At 56.6% G+C, this 22187-nt stretch overlaps 2 protein-coding genes across 4 annotated transcripts; one reads left to right on the top strand and one right to left on the bottom strand.

Moving 5' to 3' along the window:
- Positions 1-1863: 1863 nt before the first annotated feature.
- Positions 1864-10450, bottom strand: LRRC3C (leucine rich repeat containing 3C). 2 transcript variants are annotated; one of them, XM_083877347.1, is made up of 2 exons: positions 10408-10450; positions 1864-4510 (listed from the first exon to the last, which is right to left on the bottom strand). In XM_083877347.1, exon 2 carries the CDS (start codon positions 4454-4456, stop codon positions 3659-3661), a length of 798 nt encoding a protein of 265 aa, XP_083733473.1. In that variant the 5' UTR covers positions 4457-4510; positions 10408-10450; the 3' UTR covers positions 1864-3658. The 2 variants fall into 2 exon arrangements, with proteins under 2 accessions (XP_083733473.1, XP_083733474.1); XM_083877348.1 differs by lacking the exon at positions 10408-10450 and adding an exon at positions 6249-6303.
- Positions 9761-19370, top strand: ORMDL3 (ORMDL sphingolipid biosynthesis regulator 3). 2 transcript variants are annotated; one of them, XM_083877349.1, is made up of 4 exons: positions 9761-9831; positions 13705-13905; positions 15100-15251; positions 15380-19370. In XM_083877349.1, exons 2-4 carry the CDS (start codon positions 13732-13734, stop codon positions 15513-15515), a joined length of 462 nt encoding a protein of 153 aa, XP_083733475.1. In that variant the 5' UTR covers positions 9761-9831; positions 13705-13731; the 3' UTR covers positions 15516-19370. The 2 variants fall into 2 exon arrangements, with proteins under 2 accessions (XP_083733475.1, XP_083733476.1); XM_083877350.1 differs by lacking the exon at positions 9761-9831 and adding an exon at positions 10695-10810.
- The last annotated feature ends 2817 nt before the right edge of the window (positions 19371-22187 follow it).

Here is a 22187-nt window from a genome sequence, read left to right as displayed (position 1 = left end):
ATTAAACAATTAGACATCCTTCCTTCCCTCTTGGAAATCAAATCAGTTCAAAGTTCAGGATGCAGTCTGGGGCTGCCACTGCGGAACACGCTGTACTTGTGAGCTGGGGAAAACAGACCTTGTCCCAAAACTTTCTCCCAAAACTTTCTTCCAAAATTTTCTCCCCAAAGCCCCCCCTGCCATCAGCCCTGCTGCTGGGAGCATGGACCCACGAGCAGGGTGTCCCCTGGCATTGGATATCCTGGAGGTTTCCCAGGAGGACTCCTCCATCCCTGTGCTCCCAAGGGATTCCAGGGGCAAGCAGGCAAAGAGCCATTCCTGCCAAAGAGGATTCAGGTTGTAGATCTTGCCCCAGTGACGTTTTCCTCCATCCTGGAGAGGAGAAGAGGCTGGTTAATGACCGGGCAGGCAGAGCTCCTTGGAAGTTAATAACAGAGATTTACCAGCGTGCTGGAACACACAGAAGGAGGTCACGCTGTTAATTCTCGTGCTGCTGATCCCTACAGATAAATCTACATCAGGAAACGAATTACCCAGAGAGGGGTATTGAAAGGGATGATTTTAATTCCTTGCTGCAGAAGTGTTGCCTTTAACGCTGAGCCGCTCGTACCCACCATGCCGAGCAGCAGCTCCCGCTCTCAGCAAATCTGGTCCACAGTGCCTCACAACTGGAAAGAGCAGGATGAGAAAAATCCCTCCTTGAGATTTAAGCCGTCTGCAGGATGGAGGCTGTGTCCCCCTCCTCCCAAGACTCCAGGTTGGCCACAGCAACCCCAGGAAATATCCCCATAAACTCATTTTTCTGTTCTTCCGCATTCCCTGTCACACCTGATTAAATATCTGACACTACTGACAGCCTAAGCCCAGCACAATTCCATCCATCCCAGACCAAGTTACCTTCCCAAATCTTACTGCAGATTTTTGTTAGACTTTTTATGTATTTTATCCCCCTGTACACCCACACAGGCCAGTGGCTGTTCCACATCCAGACAAACCCTGGAATCCATTTCCTTTCCCTTGTGCTCATCAGTGTGGGCTGTAACGAGCCTGATGGTTTCCATCCAAGTAATTCCATAGACAGGATCCAGAGCAAGGCTGACCCCGGGGGACTCAGCATCATCCAGCCCCGTGAGAGGGGACACCGGCAGGACTCCAGGGAGCCACGGCCCCACGGACAGGGTGGCAGCTGGGGCCACGTGTCCTGCGTGCCCCCAGCCCTCCCCAGCTGCTCCGGCAGCCGCGGGAGGAGGATCCCCAGGGAGTGACCAGAGCGGGGGACGGCAGCCATCTGCTCCAGAGCCCGGGGTCTGCGTCTGGAGACAGCCGAGTGACAAACAAGGTTAATGTCCCACGAGCGGGAACTGTCACTCTGCGTTAAGGCCCGGGTTTCACCTTCCATGGCACAAGACTCCGGCGTGGAACAGGCGGGGAGAGGCGCCGGCAAAGCAGGACGGGGCTGTGACCTGAGAGGCCTCCGGTGGGGACCAGTGAGAAGGTGGTGTTGGAAGGGCTCGTCCCTCCCGGCCGTCATGACCCTGCCCGTGCGCCACGCGATGCCAGAGGCTGCTCCGGTGGGGACGGGAGGGCAGGGAGCAGAGCAGAGCCTGGGAAGCCGCTCCACGGGGTCCCGGGTGTCGCAGGGACCGGCACCGTGCCAGCGACCTGAGCCGAGCCGCGGGCGTTCATTATTGAAGGCTGGGGCAGGGTTACCGGAGGGACGGGTGTCCTGTTTCTGCAGGCGCCTGCCCACAAAGACATCGGCTGTCCTTCCTTTGCAGCCGCAACGTCACCAGAGCCCTGTGACCCACAGACACATCAGCACACACTAGCCAATGGCTCCAAAGTAAAAGCCAAATTTATTGTCGTATAAAGAACTAAAATGTGCCGTAACCCAAACACGGATGGGCCGGGTGGTCCCGGCATCCCCCATGCTGCGGGCACAAGTGGTGGCCTGGGGGGAGCAGCCTGGGGGGGTTCAGTCCGGTCCCCCCCAGCCCGTTTTCTCCTCAGCCGGTTGTAGAGGGGGAAGGAGCTGCCGTGGGGCTGCAGGGACGCCCAGATGGGAGCTGGGGCTGAGGTGTTTGTGCGTTGCAGAGCTCCTGCTCTGTGCTGGAATTAGGCACTTGTGGAAGGGCGCGGGCCCTGCTCCTGGCTGGCTCAGTCCCACGGCTCCCACCGGTACCGGGGCATGAGGGCACAGGCAGCAGCTGGGGCTGGAGCTCTGCCTGCGCCAAAATGCGCTGCCCACACCAGGGGCTGAGGCGAGGCCAGGCAACAAGGCAGGTCTGGCCCGGTACAGAGGAGGTTCCAGCAGCTTTGGTTGGTGCTCTTGGTGAATTAAGGCAATTTTACATTGGTTGGTTTTTAAAAAGGCCAAAATCAGCAAAACCAGATGTCCCAGAGACCAGACAGGCAGGTGGAAGAGTCTGGGGCTGCTCTGGCTTTGCTCTAAGTTGCCACTTGAACCCTGCATGCCCAAAAGTGGGCACTGACCCTCGCCTTTGCCAGCTCTGTGCTCAGCATCACCTCCACCACTACCACCAGGAACCTCCAGCCCACTACTGGAAGTGTCAAGAGGGAACTTTGGGATATTTTAGGGGAGATTCAGGCTCCTGACAGCAGTGCGGGAGTGGGGAGAGGAGGGAGGAGCTGTGGCAGCTCCTTCCATCCCACTTCCCATCACAGTGACCGGTCAGCAGCTTGTGAGGTGGGAGCTCCCCTCCGGCAGTGACACGAGCAGATGGCCAAGGGTGCTGCAAACACCCTCCCACATGGTCCCCGAGAGCACCGAGGGGAAACCTGCTCCCCCAACATCCCAGCAGGGGCTGGACCCACTGCCAGGACACCTAGCTGCCCCTCCATCAGCACCCACATCCCTCAGCAGCCCCAAAGGGCTCTGCTCCAGGGAGTTCATTCCCCATTTGGTTCTCATTCCCCACGCTCTGAGAGGAAAGGCCCTGGGGTTGCCCATCAGCTACACCTTGTCTGAGTGTACACCTCTCCCATACCCCTTGCCCCACCTGGCCTGAGAGTCCCGGGAAAGGGGCAGGGAGATGAAACGGAAGATGGGGTGGCACCAGCCGGCGTGTCCCCACCCCCTGCCCCACCTCTTGGTCCCACTGGCTGCCGTCACAGCCCGTGACCCTCCAGGGCCAGTGACCTGGCAGGGCACTGGGCCTGCACCTGTACTGCTCCTCCCCACTGCCCTCCCAGCAGGGAGCCAGGCCCAGGCTGCCCTGGGCTGTTGGATCATCCCTTGGACAGCCAAGGGTGAGCCGGGGAGAGATGAAAACACCACTTCCATTAATGCCCCAAGGGATCTCTGCAAAGGAAATATAAAATGTTTTAGATGATGTCCAAATGTCCAGGCCAGTTGGAGCAATGGCCGGATGCCATTTCTGGGTTGCTCCAGTCCTCCATAACTTGGGAGGATACTGCAGATCCTCCATTCTCATGGCTGATATCCATCCCTGACCTCAGCCTCCAGAGCCAGGGACTCATCAGCTGTTACTGCTGCTGCTGGGAGGAGAACAGAACAAATCCACGAGTATCTCTGTGCGGTGCCAGTGGCTGGTGACAGCTTCTGCAGCTGTGATGACCTCCTGGAGTGGCCTGTCCCCAGCTCCACATGTCCCCATGTCCTGCAGGATCCTGGTCCTCACACCACGGTGCTGATGGTGGACGACTCCTCTGATCGCCTCTGCTTGCTGGGCAGTGACTTGAGATATTCCAGGTGCCGCCGGGCGTCCTCCTGGTTCTGCCTCACGTAGTAGACCAGGTAGGAAATCACCATGGCGAACCAGCCGAACATGGTGACCAGCATGGCAATGTCTGTGGTCTTCTTGTACACGTTGCAGAGGTCCGTGTCGGCGATGACCTGCAGGAAAGCTTTGCCAACGTGCTCTTCCTGCGTGGAGGACTCGCACACGACGCCCCCCGAGGAGTCGGCTGCCAGCTCCACTGCACGGATCAGCTCCTGCAGGCGACAGTCACACAGCCACGGGTTGTTGGACAGGTTCACCTTGGCCTTCAGGTTGCTAAAGGTGTCTTTGCTGACCGACACCAGCCTGTTGGAAGACAAGTCCAGGGAGTGCAGGTGCTCTGCCAGGCCCTGGAAAGCCCCACTTTCGATTCTGGCGATGGCATTGTGCGACAGATCCAGCTCCAGCAGGAGCGGCAGGTCCCGGAAGGCATCACGAGGCAGGAAGGGGATTTGGTTGGAGTCCAGGTAGAGCTTGTTGGTGTCATTGGGGATGTCTCTGGGGACCTCAGTCAGCTGAGCATTGCTGCAGCGAAAGGTCTTCAGCCCCTCCTCTTCTGAGGGGTAACAGCCCTTGGGGAAGGCAGCGGCTGGGTGAAGGCAGGAGCCCAGGAGGAGGAGGAGGAGGAGGAAGAGGCTCTGCAGGAGCAGTCCCATGGTGATGGGGCAGAGGAGAACCCCCCGTGCCGCAGTCATGGAGCTGCACTGCCTTCCTTACACCCACAGTGGATTCAGCTGGCCTTGGCACATCTGAGACAGGGACAACAAGGGGACAGTGTCAGGCTAGGGGAGACAGGGGCAGAACTGTCTCTGCACTGGCTGTGAGCGCCACATCTGACCCTCACCACTAAGCAGGGACAAGGATGGAGACCAGGACAGCCGTCATGGCTCACGCTTTCCCCCATGCCCGGCCATCACCTCGCTCTAGGCTCCTGCGAGGCAGGATCAGGCCCCAGGGGCTGGGCACGTCTCCTGCGCCGGCAGCTGGGTTCTAACAACCGGAGACGCTCGGGCTGAGCCAGAGGCGGGGTGAGCTCCCGCCCTGCCAAGGTCACGGCGCCGCGGTCGCTGCTCGCAGGAGGCCGATGCATCCTGCGGCGGCCGGAGGACGCACAGAGCGAGCCCCGACTCCGGGCGAGCGGCCGCTGCAGGCGCTCCCCGGGGAATGCCACGGAAAACATGTACAGGCAGAGGCTGAGCAGGTTCCTGCTCCCGGCTCCGCTCTCCGGGAGCGCCCGGGGCACATGGGGCGGGTTTTCTCCTTCCGAGGGGACCGGCACAGGTGGGTGCTGGTTGTTGCTCTGCTCTGCCCACTGCCACCCCACCGTGGGGTCGGGCTGCTCACACCGCCCCGTAACCATGGGCCCCATCCAGCCCTTGATTCCGGAGGGGAAAAGCGTCAGCAGGAAAGAAACAAAAACAGAAAAAGGAAATTCACTGGACCTGAGCGTGCTACGAGTTCCCAGGGTGGTGGCAGCAGATAAGGGCAGTGTCTGAGCGCTCCGAGCGCTGCCCGGCTCCCCCAGCCCTGGGTCCCACCACGTCCGGGGGTCCCGGCCTGTCCCTGTGCCCGCCGTGGCAGCGGAGCTCTGGAGGCAGGATCCGGGTGCTCTCCCACCATTCCACACTCAAAGCCACTGGCGCTAACAGGCGTCTGTGTCAGGCAGAGCTCAGTGCCGAGGGAGCCCCGAGCTGCCACCAGCACAGCTGCCTGCTGGTCCCGGCGCTCCCCGGAGCACCCAACACCGGCAAACCCCCCCCGGGGCGCTCACCGGGGCTCCTCGGTGAGGTGCAGGGGTGGCCACACAAGGGTGGTCCCCACAGCACAGGCAGGTGAGTGCCGGGCACTGTCACGGCCCTGCCACGCCACAGCCCAAGGTCACACCTGTGCAGAGCTGACCCTGCACTGCCGGAGCCCCGGATCCAGGAGGGTCCTGGGAGGGAACCAGAGCTCAGGGCACACCAAAGGCACTGGGATCCCGGAGCCCCACACTGCACCAGCCCCCCAAGGCTTCCAGAGGTAACCTGGGGCAAACACAGCCCCTTGGTACCCTCTTCCCGCTGCCCGGGAAACCACCGGAATGAGCCGGACCGGTGTCCGGGGAGAGCTGCTTCATCCACGGAACCGGGACACCCCAGCGGGTGGGGTGAGGACCAGGCACGGCAGCGACCGCAGCCAGCCAGCCCCTGCCCCACCGCGGGTTCCCAGTCCTCAGCAGGGCGAGAGGATCCCCAGCCCGACCCCGGGGTTCCCGCCAGCCCCAGGGAATGCGCTTGAGGAGCCGGGGGCGGTGCGGACTCCGGGATTCTCCGCGAGCCCGGGGATGCCCGGGAATCCCCCCGGCCCCGCTCGGCACCGGGGGCGTCGCAGGCGAGGGAAGCCCCGGTGCTTCCCCGGGGGGAGCTGCGCTCTGCGCGGCGCTGCCGGCCCTCCCCTCCCCTCCCCTCCCCGCCTCCCGCCCCGCCGGGGGTCCCGGTGCGGACTCACCTGCCGGTGCAGCCCCCGGCGGCGGAGCGGCCCCGCGCCCCGGGCCGGAGCGGCCGCGCCCCGCGCAGCGCGGCGGCCCCGGAGCCGGCGGCGGCGGCGGCGGGGCCGGTGGGCGGGATCCTCCGCCCGGGCCTCCCCGGGGCTCCCCGCCCCCGGCCCGCCCCGCCGGGGGGGCCGTGCAGCGCCGAGCACCCTCGGCCCCGCGCCTGGAGCCTTTCCCAGCTCCTGCCCCACGGGAGAAGCGCTGCCCCGGGTCCTCGGACAGGGAGGCTCGGGAAGACACCGGGGAGCCCCAGTGAGGAGCTGCCGAGACCCCCGGCCGGGAGCAGCCGGTGCCGGGGTGTCCCGGGGCACTCCATGGCCTCCGCCCCGCCGTGTCCCCGCCGAACACCGGTGGGAGCCCGCCCGCCCTCCCGGGACCTCGGCGCCCCCCGGTGCTGCCCCGCAACCCCCAGGAATCCTCTCACCCCCTCCCTAGCTCTTCGGGGGGAGCAGGACGCCCCTACTCCCATCTGGCGGGGTGACGGTGCCCCCCCGCCCCGCCCCGGCATCGCTTACTCGGGGAAACCCGACCCGCGGCGGCGGCACCGGGCGGGGCGAGATCCGGGGGAACCGGAGTGGGTCCCCAGCTCAGCCTCCGGCTTTCCGGGCCGGGGACGGCCGGGCTGGGCTGCGGCTCGGGCTCCCGGATCACCGGGGAGGGTGGCTCAGCACCTTGGAGAGCGGCCGCCGTTACCGGGCCCGGGGCCGCCGGGAGGGGACGCGGCTCTCGCTGCCCGGTCCCGGATCTCCGGGCGGGACAGCCCGGCCCGGGCACTGCCGCTCTCCCGCTGCTGCTGGGGGAGGATAAACCGTTTAGAAGGTGCCTGGTCTGGATCTCGCCTCAATTAGGAAAAGGGAACCTGACGGCAAAGGAGACACGGATCCTCCCCAGAGACCCCGCACTCCCCCGCGCCCCCCGCGCTCCCCCGGCTCAGGCCATTGCTGGCTCTGGCACCCTGGAAATGCTCAAAAAACATGTGGATGTGGCACCTGGGGACGTGGTTTAGTGATGAAGGTGACAGTGCTTGGTTATTGATTGGAGCTGATGATCTTAGGGGTCTTTTTGATGTTTCCATGCCCGTGGCCAAGTCGGGCCGGTGCCGGGCTCACCGGGCACGGCTGTCCCGGGACACCCCGGGAGCCCGGCGGGCAGCAGCCGCCAGCCACAGCTGGTGCTCTGGAGCACTTCTCTGGCATCTCCCCATCCGGCCGGGCCGGAGCAGCCCCGCGCTGCCCATCGCCAACCCCGGCGCCGCCGGGAGCTGCTGCACGCCGCGGGAGCGGGATGGGGGGGCGTGTTGGGATGTGGCGGCTCCGGTGACACAGCCACCCACCGGGGGACGGGGCAGAGGGGCCAGGGTGACAGGGAGGCTCACAGGGACCCCGAGAGGCGGTGGGTGATCCCGGCAGCGGGAATGGCCCCACGGGGGTCCCTCGGGGAGGACACGGCACCCACCAGCACAAAACCTGCAGTGCAGCACGACCCACGCGGACCCTTCCCACCGCAGGGTGGCTAAAAATAGCCGGCACCGGCTTCGTGCTGCCACCACCGAGCTAAATATAACCGGCATCGAGCGGGCAGCGACCGGCAGGGCGGGAGCTGAGCACGGCCCGGCACCGGCAGCGGCTGGGAGGGAACGAGGCCCGGGAATCCACCCGGGAACAGCCCCCTGGGCACGGAGGGAACGCGGATGGGGCCGGATCCCCCCAGGGAACTCCCCGCCCCCGGTGCAGGGGTTCCCTGGGCGGATGAAGGCGGTGCGGGGAGCCCAGGGAGCGGGTCGGGTCCCCCCCGCGCTCCAGCGGCAGCGGCGGCTGCTGCATCACGGAGAGCGATGAATATTTATGGGCGTTTAAAAATAGCTGCTGCATTGTGCTTCCCCCTCACGTGCGGAGCCAGCGGGGTGCGGGGAAGCTGCTAAATTGGATGTCACCACGCAGGGAGCTGCTCACTCAGGCAGGAGCGGGATAAAAATAGAGCCTGCTGTGCGTGCGTGGATCTCCTGCAAAGCAGGAGCGGATCCCGCGGGATCCCCCGCCCCCGCCCGCGGCATCCCCGCACCGCGCCCGGCCCAGGGGCACCGCGGAGCCGGGCAGGACAGCGCGGTGACAGTCAGTGGCCTTTCAACTGCTTTATCCCACACGAACGTCTCTCCGTGCCCAAGGCAGGAGGCAGACACTGCTGAGCTCTGGCTCCGGCATTGACCCCGTGCCCTGCCAGCAGCGGGTGACACCGGGCAGCCCCGGGTGCCCTGTCGAGATGTGCGGCCGGAGCCGAGACAGGAGGGATGCAGGCGCGGTCAGGACACACAGCTCAGGGCAGAGGCACAGGGGGGCTCAGGGAACCTCGACATCGCTGTGACTCCACCTGGGCCAACACCAGAACCCCCGGGGGCTGCGAGTGGCCCCGGCAGAGTCGCCTGTGGCCGCGGGCAGCGGGAGCGCCTCGCTCGGACTCCGCTCGGCTCCAGGGGCTCCGCACACCCCCAGGGGCTCCGCTCGGCTCCGGGGGCTCCGCACAGCTCCCGGGGCTCCGCACAGCTCCGGGGGCTCCGCACAGCTCCAGGGGCTCCGCTCGGCTCCAGGGGCTCCGCTCGGCTCCAGGGGCTCCGCACGGCTCCAGGGGCTCCGCACAGCTCCAGGGGCTCCGCTCGGCTCCAGGGGCTCCACTCGGCTCCAGGGGCTCCACTCGGCTCCGGGGGCTCCGCACAGCTCCAGGGGCTCCGCACAGCTCCAGGGGCTCCGCACAGCTCCAGGGGCTCCGCACACCCCCAGGGGCCCCGCACACCCCCAGGGGCTCCGCTCGGCTCCGGGCAGGGCGTTTGCAGCCCAAAGCGGCTCCGGCGCTGCCCCTCCGCCGCTGGCAGAGCCGGCACAGGCACACACAGGGCCCTGCACAGATGGCTGCGGCAGCCGTGGGCCGTGCCAGCCCCACGCGATGGGCTTTGATGGTTGTGCAAACAAAAGCGGAGCCAGATGGTCTCCCCCGCGCTCCAGCGCTGGAATCCCGCGCTCGCTCCCAGCCCCGACCTTGGCCCGGTGTCCCGCAGCGCTGCCGGCCCGCCCGGGCTGTCTGCACAACGCTGCCGCCGGGATTGTCACGGCATCACGGAATCAGAGTGGTTTGGGTGGGAAGGGACTTTAAAAACCACATTCCACTATCCCAGGCCGCTCCAAGCCCCGTTCAACCCGGCCTCAAAGACTTCTAGGGATGGGTCAGGCACAGTTCCTTCGGGAAGTGCCCCGGTGTTCCTGCAAACCTGGGATTTCCCCGAACGGCGGGGGCAGCCCACCCTCCCCGGGCAGGCTGGACGCCCCCAGCCGAGGTGGGACCCGCCGTGAGCGGAGCGGGCGGTCTGTGCAGCCCCGGCCCCGCCCCCGCCCGTTCCCGTTCCCGTGGCGGCCCCGCCTCTCCCGCCCTGCCGGACTACAGCTCCCGGCGTGCCGCGCGGGGCGGGCCCGGGGGCTGCCGGGAGAGCGCCGGGAGAGCCCCGGGAGCCGAGCGGAGCCGGGCCGGGCCGGGCCGGAGCGGGCGGGGGCGGTGAGTGCGGGCCGGGGGCGCGGGGCCGGACCGGGGGATCAGCCCAGACCGGGGGGGAGCGGCCGAGCCCCGCGGCGGGGCCGGGGAAAGGTGCCGAGCATGGGCCCGGCCCGAGAGGAAAACACTCCAAAAGAGAGAAGCGGGGGCTGGGATGGAGCTGGGAAGCGGCGCGGGGGGAATGGGGGGGTCTGTTTGGGTAATGCGGGTCCCCACGGGGGGTCGCGCTGTGCAGAGCCCGGCCCCGAGCGGGTCCTGCCCCGGCCTGCCCCCGGGGCACCATCCCGTCCCGGGAAAACGGGGAGGAAAGTGGGTCTGGGACTCCACTGAGCCCGGAGGAGCCCAACCTCGGCCTTCTCTTCGTGTCCGAGATCTCCCGTTAAATCCCCCAGGAAAGGCCGAGGCGGCAGGATCCGCCCCCAGCCGGGGCCGGCCACACGTGTCCCCGCGTTCCCCGGGTCCCCTCCGGGGTCTGGCAGCCCCGGGACCCCGAGGAGGAACCGGACCGTGCTGGGGCTCAGACATGTCCAACACGGCCCGGGGCTGGAGGGACACGGAGCATTGTGTTCCCAGTCTCACCTCTCACCCAGCACAGCCCAGTTCACCAGCGGCCCCCGTGTCCTCCCCGCTCCGGTTCATCCCTTGCCAGCGGCAAAGAAGGGTTTAAAGGATTTGTTTGGGAGGTGGCAGCTGTTGCTGCCAGAGATTGGGATCCGTGACCCGTGGGATCATCATCACCTTGCAGTCTGGGAACACTCAAGACAAGATAAGCCCTGAGCCCTCCTTCCCTCAGCAGCCCAGTGAAGGTCCTGCAGCAGTGCCAGGATCAGAGCATGATCCTGAAATCCCTGGGGAAGGGTCACAGCACTGGCAAGTCATGGGATCATTTATTTAGGATGGAAAAGGCCTTTAGGATCATCAAGTCCGTGTGTTAAGCAAAGGAAGAGGAACAGATGATGGTCACACTCCTCTGGGGACAAAGGTGAGGAAGGAGCTGCCTCTGGATAGAGAGCAGGACAGGCAGGATGAGGCAGAGGGAGGGCTCAGCTCCACCATCACATTGTGCCCTTTGTCACTGGCCACAGCTCTGACTTTTCCCCTCCTTGGATGGCCACTGTCCAATGTCAGCACAGCCCTGACCTTCACTCTCAGCCTGGTGCAACATTCAGGCTTTTATGTCCCATAGAAGAGTGGGAAAGCAAAGCCTGGCAGCAGCTGCTCTGGGAATCCTTCCCATGGTGGGCTGTGCCTCGTTGTCCTGCAAGTGAACAAATCCTGGGGTGGATTTAGAAAGCAAACATGGGATGTGGGGGTAGGGACAGAGCTCTGGGAGCTCGTGTGCCCTCAGCCAGGCTTGTGCAATCTGAAATTTGGGAGAGCTGGGCCAAGGGCTGCAGAGCCCAGGGCAGAGCTGGTGAAATAGTTAAGATGGAGAAGGACAAAGTTGGAGATGTGGAATCACCCTCATTGCAGCACTGAGTGCTTGGTGTGTTGGTATCTCCTGCAAGAATGAATTAACCTCTCATATGTTCCAGCATCACACCCCTCTAATTCTTTATTTTACAAGGAAGGGGAACTGAGGCATAGGAAGGAGAATTGCTTCACATACAGCTTCCAAGTTGTGCCCTTTCCCATCCAGCTGTGGGTCTTCAGCTGCTCTCACTTGTAGAGGAGACCAAGTCCAAGCTGTTCCTTAGTTTTTGGAAGTTACACTCGTGGTTGGAAATTCCACAGCACCAGCACCAGCCATCTCTGGCTGCAGGGAGCTTCCACAGCCCTTGGATAACAGTATCAGGAAAGACTCCTGGAGAGAGGGGTTTTAACTGCTGATGAAACTAGATTTTAAGGCCTCCAGCGAGAGCACAGATCCCTTTCTGTGGGCAGTCCCTTCCCACATCCCTCCTCCTGCACCTCCACATTGTTCCAAGACTCAGCCCTGTGGTTCCTCCTGCTGCACAGCTGGAATCCCACAGACACAGCTCTCTCTGTGGAGCATCCGACTGTTCCTCACGCCTGTCTCCAGCATCCTCCAGACTAAACAAGCCTGTTTCCTTCCAGCTGTCCTTGCAGGTCATATTTTTCCTACACCTCTGCTCATTTTCTCCAGCTCCTCCCAGGACTGGACAGTGTTCACCAACATCCAGGAGAACTATTTCCCATGTCTGGCACTCAGCACTCCTGTTTACACGTTCCATAGGGTGTTTTGCTTTTTGTTGTTGTAACAATCTGACTCTTTTTGGGTCATTTAGGCTTCACCCCAACCCCCAGTTTTCCTTCTGAGAGCTCTTGGGAATTGCAGCAGGTTTAGCACAGAGCTGCTCCCACTGCCAGGGGTGAAGTGCTGAACTCTGGCTGTCAGTCCTGTTTCGAAATCAAACTTTGGGTTTTCTCTGGAATATCCATAAGATGATGAGCTGGGAGGTGGACAGGGGACTGAGCACCCCGCAGACCTGCAGCCTATTTCCTGGAAACAAAATCCTTCTCCAAGTATGAGCTCCCTGATAGAGTGAGGTGAGGATCTGCAGCAACAGCTGCCTGTGTGCATGGAAGAGGTTTGGGAGTTACTTGGAGCATTCCAAGAGCTGTGGATTGGAGGCTGGCTGTGAATCCCAGCCCTGGGCAGGAGTGGGGATGGTGCCAGCTCCTCAGACAAGGCAGGCCCAGCACTCCACGAGGGAGCTGGGAACAGCTGGCAGTGAGGAGAGTGTGATGTTGGATCTGGCTCGGGCTCGCCTCCGGAGAGCTGGAGGGAACAGCAACACGGCTTCCAGCTGTGGGAAGCAAGAGCAAAGCCATGAGGCCAGACATCAGGAAACAGCCTTCACTGTGGGGTGCTGTAGCCAAGGAGGATGAACTGGATCATCTCATCAAACTCCTCTTCTGTGAGACACAAAGATGATTTTACATAAGAATTTTCCTGATCTTGGTGTGAAGACATTCAGCTTTACAGTGGGTTTAGTTTGTGCTGTTTTCTGTAATCCCTGGATACCATGAGCCAGAGCTCTCCTGCTGCCACTGGCACTGTGTCAGTCCAGAAAGCCACTTGATACCTTCACTGTCTCAAGGGCACCACTCCTAGGACTTGCTCTGAGAGGATGACACTCTTTGCTTCCTCTCCTTCCTGGCATTGTCCAGAAAACCATCTTTGTGCTCCTCCTACGTGGCAGTTGTTCTTTCCAGGTAGGGGAAGGGCTACCTCCTCCACAGCTCTTCCTCCTGAAACATCTCCCAAGGCACTTTTCGCTGTTATCTCTCCCTTTTTAAGTTCCTCAAGAAGAATCTCATTCCTTCCCTGAGGGGCAGTTTTTTTTTTTTGTTCCTCTTTTTTTCCCCCTCTGTAAGTTGTAAATCTGAAGGCAGAACATGTGAGGCAGAGTAGGAGACCAGGAAACCTCCGGAGCTGTGCAGAACCCTGTTAGTTTAGTTAAATTAATTAGGAGATCTGTTGATACAGAGCCTTTCCTCTGCAAATACTCTGTTACCCTTCCCAAGTTTAAGGCATGCTGACTCCATAAACATGCAGAAAGCTTCCTGTGCTGTTTCCATGATTAACACTGGGATGAGGATATAAAAGTGCTTAAAAGTATCGGTTTGAGTTTTGTCAGGCAAATCGTGGGATTGAACCTCGACACCTCAGCTCCAGGAAAACATCTCAAATCACAAGAAGCTTCTGTCACAGACAAGCTTCCCACACATAATTCCCAAATCTCAACCACTCCCGGAGTTAGCGACGTCAGCTCTAAGAATGGCAATAACGAGGGGCAGAGGAGGGAACTGCCTCGGGATTTTTATAGCAAACAGCGAATTTTGGGTTTGCTTGGACAACTGGCTGGTGCAGTTTGGATCCGCGCTCTGACCTGGGTGTTCCTGTTCCAGGGGCTCCCGTCAGCCACGAGAGGCAGGATGAACGTGGGGACGGCGCACAGCGAGGTGAACCCCAACACGCGGGTGATGAACAGCCGCGGCATCTGGCTGTCCTACGTGCTGGGCATCGGGCTGCTGCACGTCGTGCTGCTCAGCATCCCCTTCTTCAGCGTCCCCGTGGTCTGGACCCTCACCAACATCATCCACAACCTGGTAAGGGAGCGGCGTGGCCTGGGGCACGTGCAGGGATCCTTGGCACAGCTGTTCCTCTGAGCAATCTGCTGAGATCCCTGTTGAAACAATTTGTTTGTGTTTCCAAAGATGCCGGGTGTGTTGCTCAAGCTCCAGCCCTCAGCCTGTACTGGTGCCTCTGGGTCATGGATTTAAATCCAGCTCAGGTATAGGTGAGGCAGCAACACCTGGTGAGGCTGCTCAGTGGGGATTCATTTCCTGCAGGGCAAGTCCTTTGTTGTGTCTCCTTCCCAAAGGGGTCTGTGGCAGGCCTGAGACACTGGAAAGGCATCATTGGGGTTGGTAAAATCTGAATTGGCCTCGTAAGAGTTAAGAAAAAACAAGATTAACCCTCAGATTTTGTTCTGCATAAAGTAAAAGATTAGTCCAGGAACTGATTCCTCCTTCTGAAGATCAAGTCCCCACATAGATCCCCTTGGGCACAGGGGACAAAAAAACTTCAGGGAGGGAGCCACTGGTTGTGTATCTTTTATTTTAAATAATATCTCAGCCTGGGAATATTCCAGAGACAAAAATGACAGGGATTGAAGACCCTCATGATAAGTTATTACTAGTGAGAGATAAAAACCTCCACAAACGCCCAAACTGGAGCTGCTCAGGAGATAAAAACCTCCACAAACCCTCAAACTGGAGCTGCTCAGGAGATAAAAACAACCACAATCCCCTAAACTGGAGCTGCTGGCTTCTCATCCGTGTCCCCAGGCAGTTTTAGATTCTGGGGACAAAAAGGAATTTAAAGGCCAGGAGTGGCTGTACTTCGGAGCTGTTGTGTAGCTGGAATGTTTGTGACTTGTGTTCCCCTGGTAATCAGAGGGTGACAGACCTTCTCCCAGCACGTTTTCGGGGAGCTTTCTGCCGTGCCGCAGCGGGCAGGCGCTAATCTCCCGATCACAGAGATCCCAGGGCTGTAATCTTGCCGCCGCCTCCTTGGCTCACACCCAGGAGCCGAGCGAGAGGCCTGACGTGGAGCAGCCGAGCTGCCCCGGCCTTTCCCAACTCTCCTTTTCCTGCTTCCCCGGCCGCTCCGGGTTTTCCAGCAGCGCCACATCCCTCTAGTGGAACGGCGCGGGGGTGCAAGCTGGCAGATCCGCTGCCCTGCATCTGGGGTTTTTGGGGCTGCAGGGCCCCGTGTGCCTCACGCTGTGTGTCCTGCAGAGCATGTACATCTTCCTGCACACCGTGAAGGGAACCCCCTTCGAGACCCCGGACCAGGGCAAGGCCCGGCTGCTCACGCACTGGGAGCAGATGGATTATGGAGTCCAGTTCACCGCCTCCCGCAAGTTCCTCACCATCATGCCCATCGTCCTGTGAGTATTCCGGGGTGGCTGAGCTGCCTCGTGTCCCAGTACCCATCAGCGTTCTGTCCTGGGAGAGAAACACATGGAATGCCACAGCTCAGTTTGTCTCTCTCTCTGTTCCCACCCTCCCTTTCCAGGTATTTTCTAACCAGCTTTTACACCAAGTACGATCGGATACACTTCATCATCAACACCATCTCCCTCATGAGCGTCCTGATCCCCAAACTGCCTCAGCTCCACGGAGTCCGGATCTTTGGGATCAACAAGTACTGAGCGGCGTGGACGGTGGAGGAGCGGGGCAAAGGGGGAATTCCTCCTCTCCAGCCCTGTCTCTTCCCACGCAGACTGGGGTGTGGTTTCACAGCGGCTGTTTAAACGCAGATCCCAAGAGACACATTCCGCATGCTGGATCCTCGTGCCCAATTAATCCAAACCAGCTCCAGAGTAGAGTTTAGTGCGGAGCAGGACGTGCGACACCGGATTTCTCTTATCCCAGGGTCATCAATAGATGCAAAACCACTGAGACTTTGAGGTACAACGAGGATGAATTCTGGGAAGAGTCTCATCAATTCCAGACATGGAATAATGAGGATAGGGATGAGGGGAAAAGCTTTTAGTGCTGGTACTATTGCTGTGGTAAATGCACTTTAAAATATGTTTCCCTTCCTGAAGCTGGGTGCTTTGAGCAGAACGTGAGGGAAATCCAAAGGGATACAGCCAGACTTTCCCAGGACTGGATTGTTTTGGGGTCTGATTTCCAGTTTTAGGTGGGAAGTGGGAGGGGAAGTGAACGACAGATTTTTATTTTGCAATCGTTGACACCACTGAGAAGGGAAGTTCTTTTCCTAAAAACAGCACAGGAGGGAATGACCTGCAGTTTGACCTGCAGTTTTGGTTTCCTATAGCACCATCCGTGTGGTCCAGGGAAAAGGTGGATAGATCCTAAATCATGCTTATTATTTTCAGTTTATACCCAAATCTGCCCAGGTAACTCCTCTCCCCAGCCCAAACTGCTGTTTTTAAGTGCACAGGGGCTCAGTGGACATTTGGATCAAGGGCTGGAGGCAGGTGATTTAATGACTGACAACAAATTCCATGGAGCTCCTCAGAACATGGACATGGACAGGTGTGGCTGAGGCTGACAATTGGTAGGTACAGGAGGAGGGCTGATTGCTCTAATCAAGCATGCAGCCATTCTTGGAATTTTTCTCCTCCCTTCAGCTCCTTGGTTGCTTAAGTGGATGTGACTGGAATTTGCCAGTTCTCCATGGAGTCAAGGGTTGGATTTCTGGCTTACCTGGAAATCTGTCCCTCAGCTCCATGCCCAAGGGCTGTGTGAGCAGCAGCACCAGCAGCAGATGAACTGACCAGCAGAAGGAGTTAATTGGTCGCTGATGATACATCCTTTCACAGAGGAACAGAATTAAGCCTTTTTCATCTAAAATTGCCACCTAAATAAAGCAAGCTTAGCTTTCCTGGCTGAGACAGCATTTACTGTTTTGCTGAAAATCAGAATTACCTGATTTTCCTTTGGGTTGTGTCCCAGATGGAATGGGTTTTCCCTCACTCTTCCCCTGTAACCCCACAAAAACCTGTATTTTTGTTGTCTTAGTGGTTATATTGGCTCATCTTTTTTGACAATGGTATAAATCTTTTAAACCTGATTTTTTTTTTTTTTTTTTTTTTGTCCCTGCAGTAGCAAATCCAGCTTTAGAGGCCATGGTGGAGAGTGTTGAGGTTTTGGATGGTCTGAGCATAGGATGGAAGGGGGAATTTCAGATTTGTTACTACTCCATGCATAATTTTAGGCAAGTTGCTTCACTACTCTCTCAGACTTCCTATGGGACTGCTACAGGGAAGGGAGAATATGGAGTGTACCTCAAAGGGCTGCTGGAATGCAGGGAGAATCATTTCCTATTGTGTTTGAAAAGTGGAAATCCAAATGAAAAGGAAGTTTCAGGTAGAAGCAGGTAGAAGGAGAAGAGAGTCTGGCTGGAGACCCAGGGTATTGACAGATATGCAATTTCCTTGATGGGCAGTTCAAACCTAGGATAGCAGAGCTGCTGCTTTAGCTGAGGTACTCTCTACCCTAATCGGCTCTTTAAGCTACTAGACAATGATAATTGTGATAAAAATAGAGATATTTCATCAATCAGCTGAGAAATGACACAGACATGAGCAGTATTCCTGCAGGAGAGGCCGGTCCAAGGAGGGGCAGGTCCTGGCAGGGTGGCTGAGGCTGGACCTGAAATGCTGATTGTGGTGCTGAACAGACCTGAGTGTCTGCCCAGACACCACTTCCATCTCCAGGGGAAATGAAAGAAAACCAATTATTGCCATAGAAAACGTGGGAAAAAATTATTTTTGCAACAGAAACAGCCTCTAGATGCTTTCAAACATGACTCCTCACAGACAGACATATGCTGGGTATTTCTATGCATATGCACATCACAGATTTGTAAATTTAGAATAATTATCAGTTGAAAGGATTGGCTTTTTTTCATGAGATACAGCAATTCCCAGAGTCTCCTTGAAGGCATTAACACAGCTGTGGGTTTGAACACTTGTGTACTCACTGACACTATGGACATCTGATCCTGTTTCATTAAATTAAAGATCAACTGAGATAGAAAATGGGATTATAAACTTCTCAAACAAGCAGGTTCTAAAGCCTGAAGCCCGAAACTTGTAATTAAGGTTCTGCCTAGCAACAAAGATAAATGTTTTTTGATTTGTCTCCTTCCCAAAAATGATCAAAACAACAGATACCAGAGTTGCATGAGACTTACTACAACACAGGTGTGGCATTTTTCCATGCAATAACCATGGGAATACCCAACTTGGACTCAGTTAATCCAGTCAAGAGAAACATAAGTGGAAACAGAATAAATATGGAAAGAAGCAAGTTGAAGAAATATTTCATGTTCTATTGTGGTGAGTTAAGTATCTATAGATGATTAATAAGTATTTGAACAATTACACATCGGGTTGCATCTTCCTTAAGATTCCAACTTAAGGGTAGGTGTTAGGATCAATCAAAAATAAAAAAACCAGGAAGTTAATTTTAATTAAAGCACCATTCTTAGGTGTAGCTGAGGCAGTCTGAAGTGAAAGAACAACATGAGCAGGCTGAGGGGTGGTCAGATGTGTCCTGGCAGGGAACAGATCAGGGGTGAAGCCACATTGTGGGAGGAGAAACAAATGTGAGCAGAACTCCTTCTTTGATACTGGAGTTTTCCACAGGTGTCTGTATGGAGGAGATAAGTAATTGTTACTGATTTTAAGTGGGATTCTGATCACATCACACTTGACAGATTTCCTCTCACATTTGTCCTGTGTCATGATCAGGGCAAATTCCTACCTGGAGAGATAAATCTCCTGTGATAGAGAAAAAAAATCCTGGTAAGAAGGTATTTTAAGCTTTTCTGTTTTGTTCTGGAATGAAAGAGAAAAGCTTTTGAAAGGCTGGAAGCCTTCTCAGGAACTGGCAGCAGCCTGTCCCATCTTGTATTTGGCAAAGCCTCCTCAGCCACTGTCAGCACCACGCACGTTTCCAGGGGGTACAGCAGCCCCTGCTCCAGGACAGAAAACCAGCAAGTCCTCCCAGCCTGATGCTCCTGAGTCAGGGATCCTGAACTGGGAGTCATTTCACAGAGCTACCAGGCTGGCAAACAGTCCAAACCTTTGTAGGAAAAAGCCTCTAAAATAAACTAAATGGAGGGCTACTTATTCTCAAGTACTTTTATGTTTGAATCACTGTTCAATTTTGGGTTGTTTTTAGAAGCTGGGTATTGGCCCTCGCGGAGGGGACAGCAGTGGGTTAACACATTAATATTCCTCCTTGTGACTTATGTTGCTTTATCATTGCCTAGAAAATATCTTTTAAGCATGCGAGTGTTGGTGTGTCCATACCCTCCTTGGATCAGTTAAATCAGCTGAATTAGTTGGGAGGGTTTTTTAAAGGAATGTTCTGTACAAAGTTTTAGGGTTTTTTCCCCATAGCCTTCTTTTTGCTGTGGATACAGGAGTCTCATGTAGAGAACTTTCTAAAATAAAGTGTGAATATTTTTATTACTCCTTTGTACAGTATTCTAAGAGAGACTAATAAAAGTGAAGTATTCAGGTAAAAATGTGCACTTGAGTCCTGGAATCTTCACCTGGATGGATTTTGCTATCAAACAACCATGGCAATGACTACAGGAAACATGGAATGGCTCAGGTTGGAAGGCACCTGAAGGCTCATCCATTCCTGGGCATGGGCAGGGACACCTTCCACTATCCCAGGTTGCTCCGAGCCCCGTCCAACCCAGCTTTGGACACTTCCAGGGATGGGGCAGGCACAGCTTCTCTGGGAAACCAGTGCCAGGGCCTGACCACCCTCACAGAAATGAATTTCTTGTCAATATCCCCCTCTGAGTCCATTTCTCCATCTGTAAAAGAGGAACAACATTACCTGGCCCTATAAAGTTGAACCATGCAATGATGGGATGGCTTGGTTGAACGGGACCTTAAAGCCAGCCCAGTCCCACCTGCTGCCAGGGGCAGGAACACGTTTCTGTCCAATCTGGTCTGGGACACTTCCAGCAATGGACTTAGATCTCCTGCATCTGTAGAAGTTTGAGTTCTCCACAACCCTTCTAACTGACTCTGGATAAGCTGCTGGGAACAGCCAGAGATCCTCCAGCATGGATCAGGTGTAACACTGCCCCTGCCCAGGAGTTGCTTCAGGGAGCCCCCTGTTAGTTAGGTAAGAGAAAGCTCAAGAAAGGGTCACTTTTAATATTGAATATTCAGTGAACATAAGTACCAGAGAACCGTTTTGTTGAAACTCCAGGACCATAAAAGGACTTCCAGTAAGAGGTGGATGCAGGCAAATTAGTTCTTGGGAAAGTGATGTTTATGTCTTAGATAAGCAGCTCATTGTAATGAATATGTAAAAACTGTGGTAAATACCTGGTCGTACAGTCCAAGCACACACACAGTTTAAGGAGAGATCTGCTGTATGTCCGGTGCAGATGAAGAATGCCTGCCTTCTAACACTTCAAATTGTTCAGAAAATTTATTCTGGGTGATTTCAGTATCACCAGAGAACACAGCAGTTCTGCACTCTGCTCTCGACACCCCCCAGCCAGAGGAGGCATCCACCCCACAAACAGGCAAGTGCATTATCCCAGAGCTTTGGGTAGGGGAGAGGGTTTGTGAGAGCTCTCTTTTAAGTGCTCTTGTTTAGTTTTCCTCTTTTCTTGGAGACTTCCAAAACAATGTGTCATGGAAATGCTTCTAACATTGAGCACACGAGGCTATTTTTCTTTGGAATGGTTTAAACTGAAACAAACAGGGTAGCACTGGATGGGATATTGGGAAGAAATTCCTCCCTGTGAGGCTGATCAGGCCCTGACATAGGCTGCCCAGAGAAGCTGTGGCTGCCACATCCATGGAAGTGTCCAAAGCCAGGTAGGATGGGGCTTGGAGCAACCTGGGAGTGTGTCCCTGATCATGGCAGGGAGAGGAATGGGATGAACATTAATGTCCCCTCCAACCAAAACCAGTCTGGATTACCCCCTCCCCGCCTCCCCCCCTGTTGGAGTCCAGGGCATCCCTCTGGGTGCCCTGGGAAGTCACAGACCTCGGTAGAGAGGCCTGGGACCTGAGAAAGAGGGTCTGGGGTCTGTGCAGGGGGGTTTGCCTGGCACAGAGCCCAGGAAGACACAGTCTTTGATTTTGGTCCATGTGAAAAACATCCAACACAGAGAAGAATTGCAAGTCACAAATGTGTTACTGAGAGTAGTGTGGTTTTCACTGTGCAGAAGATTTTGTAGTTTTGGATTTTTAGAATGTAGATGCAAGGAGACAAGATGGAGGAATCTGGGTGGAACCCTGGGTTCTTCTTCTCCCTTGGCATCCATCTTCTGCAGTGACGTGGGCACAAAGTAGTTTCAGTGGATTGGTCAAAGTAGACATGACCCTGTTAGTATAGGTGATAGACATTGGCATAGAATTGTAAACAATGGGTACGTAGTTATCTGTATAAGAGGTAGCGATCTCCCATCACACAGGGGGAGTCGCTTTGTGTCCGAGCTGCTCTGAACATCTTGGCTGGACACAGAGAATTGTAAGATAAGAACTAATAAACAACGCGAGAAACCGAGAAAACCAAGACCTTGAGACTCCTCATCATTCTTGTGCCGAACACCGAGCACCGAGCTCAGCACAGAACACAGACACAGAGTCAGACAGCAGACCCTAAATCCTTCATGGGTCAAGAGGGAAAATCACTCCCTTCGTGCCCACACGAGCCACCAGCCAGCTTTGGAATCTTGGGTGAGAAAACAACCAGATTAAACCCGAGACCCCCCCCCGCCCCTCAACTCCATTGTGTAAAACATCTGAAAGGCAAAACTGAAACTTTCTGATAAAAACAAGCTCTCTCAGAAACCAAACAGGGATTTCTTTCTGGCTGTCAACACCAGCTCTTGCCTGCAGACCACCAGGGCCTGCCCAACAAGGCTGGGCTGGGCAGGGCTGATTTCTCTCTATTTTGGGGCACGTTAGTCACCCAAATCAGCACCCTGAGTCTGCCAAGTGCATTCTCTCTGCGCAATCACTGGGGTTACCAGCAAAATGGGACAAATCCAAAGAACCTCTGGCTCCTGCTGCTGCATCTCCAAGTATGCCCGGTAACAATCCTGTGAAATTTGTGTCCTTGGATAATGTGGGTTCATTATTTTGAAAATTTCTTCATAATTAAAGGAATGCATTGTTAAAACGTTCTGCTAATATTTCAAGTAATTTATCTTAATTTGTGTTGCCTCTTTCCCAAGGCACAAATCCACTTTGCTTTGCTTCAAAACCTCAGCCAAAGAAGAATGTTTAAAAAAGCCACCAAATTCATTGTGAAACAAATGGATCCAAGCAAGAAATTGGTTCCTGTCAACAGCATCGCAC

This window comes from Zosterops lateralis, assembly GCF_965231275.1.
Source record: "Zosterops lateralis genome assembly, chromosome: 24".
NCBI classification, from domain to species: domain Eukaryota; kingdom Metazoa; phylum Chordata; class Aves; order Passeriformes; family Zosteropidae; genus Zosterops; species Zosterops lateralis.
This window is presented reverse-complemented; position numbering and strand designations above follow the sequence as displayed.

Excerpts from the sequence above, each read along its gene's own strand:
- LRRC3C (XM_083877347.1), bottom strand. The coding sequence starts at position 4,456 with ATGACTGCGGCACGGGGGGTTCTCCTCTGCCCCATCACCATGGGACTG.
- ORMDL3 (XM_083877349.1), top strand. The coding sequence starts at position 13,732 with ATGAACGTGGGGACGGCGCACAGCGAGGTGAACCCCAACACGCGGGTG. Across the intron at positions 13,906-15,099 it reads CCAACATCATCCACAACCTG|AGCATGTACATCTTCCTGCA; the intron begins GTAAGGGAGCGG and ends TGTGTCCTGCAG. Across the intron at positions 15,252-15,379 it reads ACCATCATGCCCATCGTCCT|GTATTTTCTAACCAGCTTTT; the intron begins GTGAGTATTCCG and ends CTCCCTTTCCAG.